Source organism: Podarcis filfolensis, assembly GCF_964270895.1.
Source record: "Podarcis filfolensis genome assembly, chromosome: 6".
NCBI classification, from domain to species: Eukaryota; Metazoa; Chordata; class Lepidosauria; order Squamata; family Lacertidae; genus Podarcis; species Podarcis filfolensis.
Genome location: NC_139609.1, coordinates 48,517,674 through 48,532,144, shown reverse-complemented (window position 1 = coordinate 48,532,144; position 14,471 = coordinate 48,517,674). Strand labels below are relative to the sequence as shown.

The following is a 14,471-nucleotide window of genomic DNA, read 5'->3' as shown; positions in this document are numbered from 1 at the left end:
ATCTCTTTAAAAGTGACAATACAAAAGTGAAAAGAGCATAAGCAGCGAAGTACAGTATGGGTCTCAGGGCGGTGGTAGCTTTGTTCAAGAAACTGTTTACTCTGCCCAAGAAGAATCAAAGCAATCAATTCTAGGTTCTGGCAAGGCAAGGGTTGCAGGATATAGTGGCACCCTGGACAGCTCCATAACAAGAGAGATCAAGCGTTGTTTCAGCACCATTGAACTTCCAACAGAGCCTTAAGCTGCAGCCCTGACCAGTTAAGCACTCCCTTTTCCACTGAAGGGGCTCAATCTACTTTAACAGTCCAAAAGAATAAGAAATACTGATTCCGCTAGGACTTCTGAGCTGGCATCTATAGTGTGAGAGCAGGGCAACAAAACCTCCTCTAACTGGAGATGTACAGGAACAGGCTCCTCTAGTGTCAGAATTTCTGTCTTTAAATGAATATTTGGGGCTGACTCTGAAGGAAATTCTCACTCTGAATCCCAGGCCTCAAACCCTAAGATGGGGATTCTGACTATGGTCAAGACATTAATAAGTGATTGATAACTGTTCAAACAAACTAACATACATACTTTGAATTTCCCCCCCTGTACATGTGGATATTGGAAATTTTTCAGGACAATGTGGCAACAATGCTAAGAATACAGAGGGATTGGCAGACACAAATATGGGAAACCAGACACAAACATGGAGAACCATTTCAGCTGGCAGATTCTGCTCCAAGTTTGTGAAAACTGTCATTTTCTGCTGGCAATCCCTGTGAAAATGACAGGACTTTAGTATCAACAGCACCCGATTTACCTAGCTTTTTCTTCCCTTTATGTCCTGGTACAAGCTCTGTGGGTTCATAAGCTTTCTTCATCAACATGGAGAGTGTGGCATCATTGGCTCGGAATAAGTCCACTACTTCATGGAGAGCAACATCTGTAATCAGATCACAACTCAAAACCAACACATCTGTCTGTCAAAAGAGAAAAGAGGAGGAGAGATCATACACATGCAAACACATCTGAAATACAAACTGTCAAGGAGAAGCCAATGTGGAAGGATATCCCAACAAATATTATTATTTTTCTGGAATCTGCATCAAGCTACCAGAGTTACCAATGGGCCATTCCACTAAGACATTTTACCTGTGATACTTACTTATAGCATACAAAGCTCAAATGATTGTTTTCATTTCGCATATTTCTGCTGCTGGTGCAATACACAGGATCAGTTAAACCGCTCACCACCTTTTATCAGGTTACAGAACACTAGTATCGTATAGAAGTCCCTAGTTAAAACTGCTACGTTTCTTGGCTCAGTAGTAGAACATCTACTTTGATTGCAGAAGGTTCAATCCCTGGCATCTCCAGGTAGAATAAGGGAAAGACCCCCTTGCCTGAAACCTTGGAAAGCCAGTTGGCATACACAATACTGAGCTAGAAGAACTGAGCTTCCTCTGTTCCCATGCTTCCTAGTTTGTGTGCCATGTGAGAAAATAAAGTTTACTGTATTTGATTCTCTCCTGACCCCCAAATTTCAAGATCACAACTTATCCACAGATAAAAGGAAATATGCAAAACATTTTAAATAAATGGGCATTCATTTAAAAAGCCCTTTTGTTTAAATCTCATTGAACAGGCTGTTTTTAAAAAACTAATTCAACCAAATTTCACCTTAGTTTAATTTTCACAAATTCACAGGTAAGTTATAGCACAATGATTTCTATCCAGAAGCATTTCTATCCAGAAGTAATATCCACTGAACTCAATGGGTGCAAAACTCCAGGTAAGTCTAAGGTTGCAATCCTATACACACTCACCTGGGAGTAAGTCTCATTGAACTCAACAGGACTTAGTGCTGAGTAGATATGTATTGAATTGCACTGTCTCCAGGCACAACATCTATCCTATGTTGCTTTGCACTGAATAAGGGAATATATGAATTGCTGCTTTTGAAACCAACACACTGCTTCAGAAAGATATATTTCTTTTGAGGAGCCCAGGGAAAACAGGACTGAGCTTTCACTGGGTCTTCAAGGAATAATTGTTAACACCAGGCTACCACTTATGAAGTGTAAACTCTGCAGAGATAGTAACATATCCAGAAGAAACCAAATTGTACAAATTCCAGAGAAAATGTGTAAGTGCACTGGTAAAACTGCAAATGTTACCATTATCAAAGTACCCATGTCCCTGCTAAAAAGCTGTTTTCCAAAGATAATGTTCTTCCAGTTGTCCCCTGCCCTGCCTTCAAATCAAAATTACAAAGGATAAAACACAACTTGTCCGCTTCAGAGCAACCCTACCTCAGCACAGAAGTGATCCCTTGTACAGCAGAAATAAAATTCCCCCATTAACTTTTGACAGTTGCAAATGGTCATAAGCTAATCTTGAACAGAGTGAAAAAAACATGGAAGTGTTGGAATCTGTGAGTGCTCGGCCTGTCAAGTTCATTGTGACAGCACCAAAAAAACTGTCGAAAATGTTTTAGCAAAAAGTTTATGCCATAGCCGCTGTTAAAGACTAGACTGTTCTTTTTCCATTAGGAAACCTCTTTATTTCAAAATTGAAAAGAATTCACATCCACGATGAAAACTACGTCAGGGCCACGGACATGCCTTTAGAAACAACTATCTGGACTTGTTAACTCAATCGTGCAATTATTTAACTATGTACTTTAATCTGTCACCCTAGTAAACTGCCAACAAGGCTTTCATAATTGCGAACAGGCTTCTAGTTTTAGGATGAACTTTGGCAAAGGCTGAATGCAAGACCCCCGAGGAGCGCAAGGGAACAGAACCACCAAATGTCTGGTTGCCATCTGTTCTACCCATTTACTCTCTCAATATGTAAATAAACGTCAGAGAGCACAGGGACCAGTGAAACACACGGTTGCTAAGTAAAGCCCACATTTCTGCCTCTCCTCCTGATGAGCAGAGCAGTGGCCTCAGATGCACGCTGAGAGTACACCATGAAAGGCTCTTTTGGGATTCAACAGCCTCCCCTTTGAAACACCAACACCCTCATAAATAAAGCCCTTACTGTCTGATGGATGCCCTTTTTCCAACGTGGAACCCCTGAAAGAATAAACTAATGGCTGAATGAAAAAATAAACCAGGCGAGCACCCTAGTAGAAGGGTGTATTTTCCTTTACTTTCAATAGTTGGTGCAGTAGAAAGAAAATAAATGGTACAGTTTGTATTTTTTAAACTATATAATACAAAATTTTTTGTGATGAGCCACTGATTGGAAGACAATCACATACAGAGTGCATGTCCACTAGGAAAAGGGGGGGGGGGTGCACAAAAATGTGGCCCTACCGCTTGATTTCATAAATTCCGCAAACGTTAAAATCCCAACAGAGCAAATCTTAATTAAAAATGTTCCATACCGGATAGATCAAACCCCAGTTATTAAAAAGGGACGTAATAAGAAGCAACACTAACTGATGCTGAAGTGGGCGCTATGTTTCAGGTCCAGTCAATGCAAACAGAAATAAAAATCATGCGGAACAACTATACTTTCATAACATAGTTTGGGAAAGAGATAAAAATTATACCTGATGTAAACACTGGGATCTAAATATTCAAAGTATCATAGGACCTCCCAGATCACCTATAATTATATATTTTTCATTACTTATATAAACATCATTTATTTGATACTTGTACATGAAAGCTGAACAGAAACATGGCCTTGCAGGACATCTAGTGCAATCCTCACAAGTTGAGAATGAAGGAAGACTAGAGTGGTGTAGCAGCTTCAGAATGCTAGAATAGGACTTGGGAGACCAAGGTTCATATCCTAACTTGGCCATAAAGCTCACTCGTGACATTGGGCCAGTCACTGTCTCCCGGCCTAACCTATTTCACAGGGCTGTTGTGAAAATAAAATGGGGGTGGGTGTGTCATGTATGCCACTTGCAACTCCTCTGAGGATTAAAAATGCAGGATATAAATGTAATAATAATAAAAAAATAAACTCTGCAGTCTCTGCTTCAATACTTTCACCAAGAAAGATATACAATTCTGGTGAATAGTCCCATTGCCAAAACTGCTTTTACCATGAAGAAGTCGCTCTTAATGTTCAATCTGTTCAGTCTGTTATTTAAATCATTCAGACCTGCTCCTCAGGAAAATGTTTGTATTACCCCCACTTTCGTTACCTTAGGTCCTTGTTAGATAAACAGATCCCAATTTCCTTTTAGTGTATTTTATTTATTTATATTTTTTTAAGTAATATTTATTAAAATTTTAAAGGTTACAAAAAGAAAAAAGAGAAAATACCAAATTAAACAAAAACAGTACAATACATCATAATAAGAAAAAAGAAAAAAAACGAAAAAGAAAGAAAAAACAGAAAAATAGAAACAATTAAAAAACACAACAAACCTTCCCATAACTTATCTTTCATTTGCTTGTTTCCTTGACCTCCTCTCACCTCCCTTTTTTGTATTCTAGTTCAGTTAGCTATTTCAGCAAATCCTTTCCATCTTTCCCAATTTTTGTCCTATAATTTATCGTAATATAATGTAACTTTACTTTCCCTCTTTTCACCAATTAACAATCTATTTTTACTTAATCCTTTATAACATTTCTGCTAAAGCCACATATCTTCATTCCAACATCCTTCTAACATTCCTTAATTTTACAATGTTTTTGTAAATAAACTTTAAATTTCTTCCAATCTTCTTCCACTGACTCTTCTCCCTGGTCTCGGATTCTGCCAGTCATTTCCGCCAGTTCCAGTGTATTTTATTTATTTATAGGCTTATATAGTACACAATAAACAACTTGTTACCCACAAAATCACTTAGGCCGAGTTCCTTGGAGGAAAAGTGGGATATAAATTTAAATTAACAACAACAACAGTAACAAACAGTACAACCCATACAACTTATTTACTTAACGATTTACTGCTCTTATTACCTAGCTTTTAGTATTTGAATTTTTCTACTTTGGATTTTAAAAATCTTTTTTCTGTCTTTACTCTACTGCTTTTTATGGAAATTGTTGTAAGGTTTCTATGGAAGCCGCCCAGAGTGGCTGGGGAAACCCAGCCAGATGGGCGGGGTACAAATAATAATAAATTATTATTATTATTATTATTATTATTATTATTATTATTATTATTATTAAACCACCCTGGAATTTTCAATGAAGGGTGGCATATACAGTAAATGTCTTAATAAACAAACAAAACAGAATAAATAACCAGGATAAAAGGCCAAGACCCGTTCTAAAATATTTAATTTCAAGCACAAACTTCCCAGCAGTTTGATTCTCAGGATGGTGATGTTCTTGTTTCTCTTCCCTATAAAAACTGCACTGCCAAAACTAGTTATTTGAAAGCAGCACATGCTACATATGGGGAACACCTGCAACACTCCCCCATACATATCCCTTTCACCCCATACATTTGTGCTTGGGATTCATGCCAGCTTAACAGTGGCTAGACTAAAAAACAGAGGAACCTGTCCATCCATGCCAGCAAAGGCTTTTTTTTTGCTGCTAATAACCATGTCTGTATAGAGCTGAAATGGGGCTTTGGCTGAGGAAAGGACAGGAAAGATGCAACTACACTCTGGTTAATCTAATCATCCCATTCAACCCCCAACTACACCAGAGAACTTTCTCTCTCTCTCTCTCTCAGGTCATTCTGGCTATTTAAAATCTGGCATGCTGCAGAAGTGTGAATTAGTTAGAATTACAGGGGGTAGGGTGGGGGAGGAAGAGCCCTGGTGAGCAAATAGTCCCCTTGCCTGCCAGCCAAACATAAATCTGGAAGATTTAAATGCATCTATTAAAGTATTTATGTTCTACCTTTCCATTTGGAAAAAAAGATATGCCTAAGGTGGTTCAGATCATAATTTTAAAAAGTCAGAATATAAATACACAAGGGAACAAAGACAGGAAATGCAGATCTTAAAAAATGCCAAGAGGCCAAGTGTTGGTCAGGTAAAAGGCCTACTGGAAAGGAAATGTCTTCATACAGGGACAGAATGTTATCAAGGAGAGGGCCAGACAGATCTCCCTCTCTCACTCACTCTTGAGTGTGCAGGGCAATAAGAACCACAAACAATTGCAGGGATAATGCTCAGCTGAAATGGAATGAAATACATCTTTTAAATCTAGATATTGGTGGTATTTGAATATGAAGCTATTTTTGGCTCTGTACTTTCTAGATTCCTAGTTGGACACAATACTACTGCTGCTGCTGCTGCTACTGCTACTAATTTATTATTTATACCCCGCTCATCTAGCTGGGTTTCCCCAGCCACTCTGGGCAGCTCCCAACAGAAGTTGTAAGTTATCACTCATTTTAATATGATCTCACACTTTTGGAGTAATAAACTGATACACACACATGCAAGAACAAAGAACAAAGTTATCCTAAAATACAATTATTTGTTTGTTTATCCCCATTTTACTAGTGGTTGGGTTGAACAGACCATTTTCAGCATCAGTGTATTTTCCTCTCAGTTCACTGACTTACCAAGCAATGACTGATGCTTAGGAGGAAAGGAAATGTATCAAGCTTGTTGCGATCTACAGAATTGCAGTAAGTAGGTCAAGAACTCAAATAAAACTTTCCTTCCCACAAACTTCATAATTCAACATGAAATACAAATCCTTCTACGTTTCTTCACAGCACTGACATGGTCTAAGACTTATATAAATCTCATCAATGAAATGTCTATCAATTCAGCAGTTCCCCCAGACCCTCAATATGGGCTGTAGCGAGATCTTTATTCACCCGTTGAGCATCTCACACATCTGAAATAGAACTCTATCTTGACAGTGAAAACTCTCTACGTCCACATGAAAAAGCATTTCAATTAATGCACCATCCTCATCACTAGACTTGAAATGCCTCATACAAACCTACTTCTACCAATAATATCAGAAAACCAAAGACTCATAGGAGGAACACATGGCATGGTTGGTTGCCATGCTCTTAATGCTCCTCCTGGGAATAGGAGCAATGCTAGCATGAGAAGAAAACTCTTCCCACAAGATCTCTGACTTTTTACCAAATGGCACATGTAACAAAGGGAAATGTTGGAAGAGGTCCCTGCTGCGTATGGTAGAAACCCAAACCACATAGAGCTACAGATGTGACCAGGAAGTACGGCTCCTTGACAAATATAGGACAATAGTTCTCCTATTTTCTTTGTCTCCTGCCACACCCTTTTAATTAGGCAGATATAACTGGATCATTTGGACTATTTGGTGAGAGTTTGGAACATGAAGCTAGTATGCTGGAGTATATGCATGTGTTCCCATATACTTTATTTTGTTTTTCCTAAGTATTTCTCATGCTGTTAAGTTCTTCTCCGCCTTGTGTCACTAGCTATACTCTGGCCAGCTATTAAGTTGTAGTGTTACAGCAATGGAAAATTTTTACATTTTCCTTCCTCAATGAGTTCTTAGTTGGGTGATGGAAGCCCTGACTAACACACAGCAAACCAGTCTTCATTATATTTTACCTTCCATTTTTGCTAAGACATTGACTATGAAATAATGTTCTGTCAGATGGACTACCTGGTTTCTCCTTATTTTTTTCAAAGTAAAGTTTTTTAAAAGGCTCACAATTCTTCCACAGATGGAGCGAGAGGGGGAATAATGTCTCAGAACAGCTAAACAAAGACCAAGAATCCAGATCTTGTTTGGTATGTACATCTTTTGGAGCCACATTGTGGAAAGTGTGATGTCACAGCAGTGGTCTGTATGCTGCTGAGGATCACTGATCCGTGTAGTCTTGGATGGAGCAGCTTAGCGCTTCACTTCCTCTGTTGAAAAATCTCCTTTCCAAACACATGATGTAAGAAGGCTCACTGTAACGGCTGGGAGGTGGAATCTGAATCTCTTGTACAGTTGACAAGAACTTGGTGACCATGGAAAGAAAAACTTCAAACTCATATTAGAGATATTTTTGGACTGTTTTGATGGATTATTTTTTTTAAAGTACCATGAAATTCATCTATGAAGAGACAAATGGGACCTTTTCCTCCCTCACTTAGGAGTGAATTTTGAAAAAGATAAACAGAGCAGTTAGTTTTCTTAAAGCATTTCACCAGACTCCTTTAGTGAGGCTGAAAGGACATTCTCTGTACTTTAAGGCTGCAGTGCGTCCCTCTAAAATACAAATAAAAATTGCTTTGCCTCACTTACCTCTCTTGATGGCTCCATGGAGACTCTTGTGCTTTGCATATGATGTTAACACGTTGTATAGAAAAAAAATTAGGATTCAAGGGATTGGCAGTGGAGTACATAACGTAAAAGAGTGGAAATAGCCCAGTTTGGAGCCCAATTCTGATAGTGGAACACAAGTGAAAATCATTAGGTCACAAAGTGAAATCTGCATACATTTTTCAGGAAAGAGCCATAAGCAGAAACAGGCAGGAGCTTAACTATCTCTTTGCTAATATTGCATATGAATTCATTCTCAAGTATTGTGGATTTTAGGCAAGAGAAACGCAATCTGAGGGGGCTATTCTGGAAGATTTGGAGGTTAAGTGATATTATGCTTATTTTTCTAAACAATACAAGTTTCTTTTATGGGCTGTTAATACCAAATTCCCAACACATGTGATGGGGATACACAGTTGTATTTATCTGCTCTGATGCTATGCAAAGATCTTGATGGGAGACTTGTAGAGTTAGAATCATCAAGGCAAGGAAGATGATGGTCCAAATTCAGTTTGAAGAGAAGCACAATTGCTGCTGCTGTAGAAGAGTAGAAAGCTGGATGCTTGCATATCCAGGGTCTTCAAGGCTCTCATTGAAGCTCTTTAAAGGTGGCATACATTCATTTAGACTTCCTAGGCTTAGAGTTGTCATTATAAAGTCTGAAGTAGTGGAACGTTAGGGTTATAAGAAGAGTGGCGATGGGAGTCAGCATTCCAGTAATGTATGAGATGGTAGGTAGCACAGGAGAAGGTTCAAGGGTAAAGATGGAAGATGGAGAACCAAGTTACAGTGCTATAAAGTCAAGTGGGTCTTGTGGAGCAGCACTTCAGGAAGGAAAAAACATCTTGGCAGCAGTGGTTTTTAATGAAAACTGCTTTTAAATCTCAGAAAACTGAATGATGAAATTTTGTCCAGGTTTAGACTTCCCACTTCCTGCCAGGTGGGAAGGGGGCACATGGAGTGATCTGGGAACAATGCCTCAAAACATAGGAAGGCAATGGATATCCTCCCATCCCAGCTCAAAAACATTACTTGTACCGAGAAGTCAAATCTTAGCTCTTCATGTTGAAAACTAATTCTGTTCATAACAGCTGTGGTAATAAAAGTTTCCGCTTCATCACATGGTAAACAGATATACAAGTCAAATTAAAACATTATAGCCAGAGTACCAGGTGGAACGTGGATCATTTCATGGCCTAAGGCAGCAATGAGAAACCTGTGACCCTGCAAATGTTGTAGGACTCCAGTTCCCATCAATCCCAGCCACCATGGCCACTGGTAAGTTATGGTACGAGAAGGAGTTCAGCAACAGCTGGAGGGGGCTACAGGTTTCCTACTGCTGGCATAAGGTGACCTAGAATTTTCTTGAATTTACTGAGGATCCAACAGCATAAGTTCCATTGATTTACGATATATAAATATGTATGTATATATCAGGACATTTTATACTACAGGTGTCACTATCGTTCACTCACCATTGTAAGAAATTCAACTGTTTTAAAAAGTAAAGAGTTAGCCCCATTTTCCATTATGAAAAAGATTTGTTTGTCCCAGAGTACTTAATTTGTAATGAAAATAAATTTCAACATACAATAGAGGCATCTTGGCAAAGTCTGGGATCAGAATGCCAATATGATAACAATCACAATCTGCATCTTTAGCTTCTTCACACTAACTCCTTTCCACCCTCTCAGTTAGTTGCCAGTTATGCACTTTTCTATGTTTTCCACTTGCATTACAGATGCTACACCAAATGACTTGCTATGGAATTACTGAAATGGCCAGGACTTCCAGGAATCTCCTTGGGAAGATGGCCTGCATTGTACATTATGATGACTTCAACAGGTTCATGAACCCCTTTAAAAATAAAATAAAATGGAAGCACTCAATGTTACAAAGGTACACAGAGAGCAAGACAACGATACAGAGTGCTAAAACGTCTGCAAATGAAAGCTATTTCTACAGAAGACTTAAACCAAAGATAGACAGCACTGGGCAGCCAATGAACAGAATTCAGTATAGCTTCCAGACCCTCTTCATAGTCCCCAGAGATATTTGTAACTTCCTTTTCCTGTATCATTACCAGAGTAAAACTAATTGGAAAAAATTATAATTATTTTCATAAATACAAACAGAACAATGTACCCGTTCAAGAACTGCTTCAGTCACAAGAATCTTGGCATTAATTGTATGTATGTAACATTGTAGGTATTAGGGACGCGGGTGGCGCTGTGGGTTAAACCACAGAGCCTAGGACTTGCCAATCAGCCAGTCGGCGGTTTGAATCCCCGCGACGGGGTGAGCTCCGGTTGCTCGGTCCCTGCTTCTGCCAACCTAGCAGTTCGAAAGCACGTCAATGTGCAAGTAGATCAATAGGTACCGCTCCAGCGGGAAGGTAAATGGCGTTTCCGTGTGCTGCTCTGGTTCGCCAGAAGCGGCTTAGTCATGCTGGCCACATGACCCGGAAGCTGTATGCCGGCTCCCTCGGCCAATAAAGCGAGATGAGTGCCGCAACCCCAGAGTTGGTCACGACTGGACCTAATGGTCAAGGGTCCCTTTACCTTTACCTTAACACTGTAGGTAATTTTAAGAACCACAGATAATGCTTTCAAAAGCTATACCAGGCAATTTGCTCAGGTGTCTCTCTAAAGTTTACCCTTTTTACAAAGGCTAAGAGGATATCTGAAGGTTACTATAAGGATCTTATTAGTGAAAAGCTCCACCGCACTTCTGAGCTTTTGACTATCTTTTTATATACCTTCCCTTTAATCTTGCCTCCTTTCCTAAGCCTCTGAAGAAGAGTTGTAGAGAGGACCAAGAGACACAGAGGAACCTTCAGAAATCAGTTCAGGTGGCTCCCAAAGAATCATTGCAGCTGCTATCCAATGGAGTCTAACATGTGCAGAGTCACGTGAGAATAATTCCTAAACAAAGTGTCTGGTAAGGCACCACAGGGATGTGTATTGCAACATCACTGAAACCCTTGGAAAATTGCTGTGTTAGAACATGGTTGTCTTCTGTTTGGCGTCATCTTGCTGAGGATCTACCATATTTTTTTACATACAACACTGGTACATAATGCACATTTGCTATACTCCAGCCCACACCTGTGACATCGTGGCTTATTCTGCTAGGTAGCATGACTTAGGAAATAGGATAAGAATGGCTATGCAAAATATCCTATCTAAACACACAACAAATCTGCAATCAAGCAGAAAATCCCCCTGACTTGAATTAAAGGGAAGAATAAATGTGAGGAAACCACTTGAACTGGGGTAACAAACAATGCACCATGTCTCCAAATGTATGTACCTTTAATGTATTTTTAAGCAAAACAGCTGAGTACACATGAAATTAAATTACATGAAATTAAAAAACATTCTGATTTTTTCTAAGAACACTGAAAAATCACATGCTAAAGGTGACATGGCATTCCCAATCCTGAAATTCTTTTATTAATTATACAAACTAAGATTAAAGAAGGGATTAATGTTTAGAAAAGACAACATTTCTTGGGCAGCTCTGGAACAAGAGCAAGTCAAAATACATCTGGATTGTTTGTTGTGAATCAGTAAGACAGCCAATTCACATTTGTGTTTAAACTGACCGGGGGAGGGTATTTTATTTGCTGTTTTTAAACATTTTGGATTTTTAATTTTGTTTGAAAAGCATCGCTTTTATTTTAACTGGAATATTTTGAAACGGTGTTTTACAGTCAGTTGGTGGGATACAAATCCAACAAACTGAACTGTTTTACAAGACTTTTCTCCACTTTGTTACTCAGCACCTGGGATGAATTCCAGAATATATCGAGTCCCCATTGTCTGCTTGCCTATTTGAAACCCTCCCTTGTCTGCATGCCTGTTTGAAAAAGATTTTAACCAGTCAAACTGGGAAGGTCTAATGTATGGCTAGAGAAGAGAGAGAAGACAACTGCCAGGAAGTAGCCACCTGAGATTCCAGATTTGAGGAGGCATTTGCATCAGCTGCGTGGGAAAGAGCAAGTAAACCATCTCATTTCAAAGGCAGCTTGTATAGAAGGATATTTCAGCAGATCTTGTACCATTTTAATTACTAGGAAAGGCACTATTTGCCTTTGGCCAGCTTTGCTAAAGGCTATAATAAGACACCACAATCTTTCACATGAGGAAGTAGCACAATAATGGGCAAGGCAACCACTTAAATAAGTAGTTTTAAGATTATGCATAAATATCTGAGAAAATACTTGGTTATTAGCTAGCAATGGTGTTTATGGAATGGAGATTATATAATTGTAACAAAATATCTTACAAGAGGGAAAGTACTGAAGGCATGAAACAGTGTGAAAAAGTTTGGTTTACATAGGCTCTGGTTTGGGTCCCCCCCACCCATAAATCCAAAACATTTTTTACAAAGCTGTTTTACCGATATCTTACACCATGAGAAATACACAAAAATGGTAAGAATCCATCCTTTTTGTTTCTGTGTTTCAAAAGGATTAAATTTCTTAGAAGAATTATTAGGCATCTGGAGTGAACGTATTTATATTACTCGATTTGGGAATAAGGGTATTAAACAAAACAAATAATGGAATTAATATTTCACATTTATTTATGTATTGCATTTATATCCCACCCTTCCTCCAAGGAGCTCAGGATGGTGTACATGACCTACTTGTTCAAATGTTGAATTATCTTAAAAGATGCTGTGCCCAGGGATTGACTGAAATGAACAGCAAATCTATTCACTGAAACACTGAAATTCACTCAAGTACAATATAATGGAGAAATAGTAAGTTCAAAAACATATCCATGACTTTACAAGGTCTGGCAGATTGCTAAAATTATAAAATTATTGGCTGCATATAGACATTACACTATAGTTCAGTGAGACAAGAACAAGCTGCAGAAAACCTCTGGCTACCATGTTCTGCCCCTGCCTCCCCGCTCTGCTGTGAAGTTGAGATTGGATCCTTTTAGTTGTACAGCAACAGTTCAACCACAGTTTACAGTTTAGAATAATGTTAACTATGGTTCTTTTAAATAAGCTAGTTTTATAACTCATGGCACAAAGTTGACTTGTTTCAAACCATAGTTAGCCACGGTTTGTCAGATTTTGATAATACAGTGGAACCTCGGGTTGCGAACGTGATCCATGCGGGAGGCATGTTCGCAACCTGCAGCGCCGCATCTGCGCATGTGCGTGATGTGATTCGGCGCTTCTGCGCATGCAGAAAGCGTGATTTAGTGCTTCTGTGCATGTGCAAGCGCCGAAACCCAGAAATAACCCATTCCGGTACTTCTGGGTTCGGCGCGTCCGTAACCCAAAAACGCGCAACCCGCAGCGTTCGCAACCCGCGGTATGACTGTACAACAACCACAATAGAAGCAAATGCTCCCAAACTCCTTCTCACAGTTGCACTGGAGAGCAAAGGTTCACTGCAGCTCATTTTATCATACTAAATTGTGATTTAGCATGATGTACGATGATTAAAGAACAACCATTAATCTGATACAGGATACCTGGATACGGGAAATCTAATTCTTTTTCCCCCTATTTCTTATATTTATTTATTTTTAAGTTTATTTCATTTCTTCATTATAGAAGAATATATATTGTACTAATCATTTCTTCATTATAGAAGAATATATTGTACTAATTGTGTTATTAGCTTTTCCTTATACATAATTGCATTATCCATATCTACTAAAAATTATGTTAAATGAATAATTTAAAGTAAAATTTTAAAATACAGTAATACCTTTATTTTCTCATGAATATGCCGCAGTGAGTCTGCAGTCCCCATATCGGCATCATCAGTAATACATACAATATCAAGCTTCAGCTTCGTCTCCAAGTTTAGCACTTTCTGAACTTCTTTTGTTGTAACCACAATGACTTCTAAAGTGCAGAAGAAAATGTTGTATGAGTACAACTATGAAAAGTTCTAACATTACTATGCTCGTCTACTGAACTGAATATGAATCAATCAAAGCTTGTTTTTCCCCAAGACCAGCTGCTATTGTGGGAAATCTAGAAAACCTGCTTTTTACTGACTAAAAATGATTTGCATTAGAATAGGTAATTAGTTATCAGTTCATGGAGTTAAGTATTTTATGACATTAGTTTTATATTTGTGACACAGGAGCCTTGCAGACAACAGTCTCACCTAAAGGAGCTCACAATCAAAGTATAAGAAAGTTACCAAAAACGTAAGGAGAACATGAAGAAATAGTAGCACCTCTGCTCAGTGTGGCATTCCATGGACTTAAATGGACACTCAATATTTACATGAACAGATCATGTTTG

The 14,471-nt window shown here is 38.6% G+C and overlaps 1 protein-coding gene and 1 long non-coding RNA gene across 4 annotated transcripts in view; one reads left to right on the top strand and one right to left on the bottom strand.

Annotated features, from left to right (window-relative positions):
* The window catches only part of LOC310765213, an 89,602-nt gene extending 75,225 nt beyond the window's left edge, over positions 1-14,377 (top strand). The window contains exon 3 of the long non-coding RNA XR_014549487.1: positions 14,308-14,377. This is a non-coding gene — a long non-coding RNA (uncharacterized lncRNA). The remainder of the gene's footprint in view (positions 1-14,307) is intronic.
* EIF2B3 (eukaryotic translation initiation factor 2B subunit gamma) overlaps positions 1-14,471 on the bottom strand; it is an 86,272-nt gene that overhangs the window by 60,977 nt on the left and 10,824 nt on the right. For all 3 annotated transcript variants that reach the window (XM_083619901.1, XM_083619900.1, XM_083619899.1), the window contains exons 3-4: positions 13,924-14,063; positions 806-965 (exon numbers count right to left, since the gene is read on the bottom strand). In XM_083619901.1, coding sequence (XP_083476027.1) covers positions 806-965; positions 13,924-14,063 — 300 coding nt within the window. The remainder of the gene's footprint in view (positions 1-805; positions 966-13,923; positions 14,064-14,471) is intronic.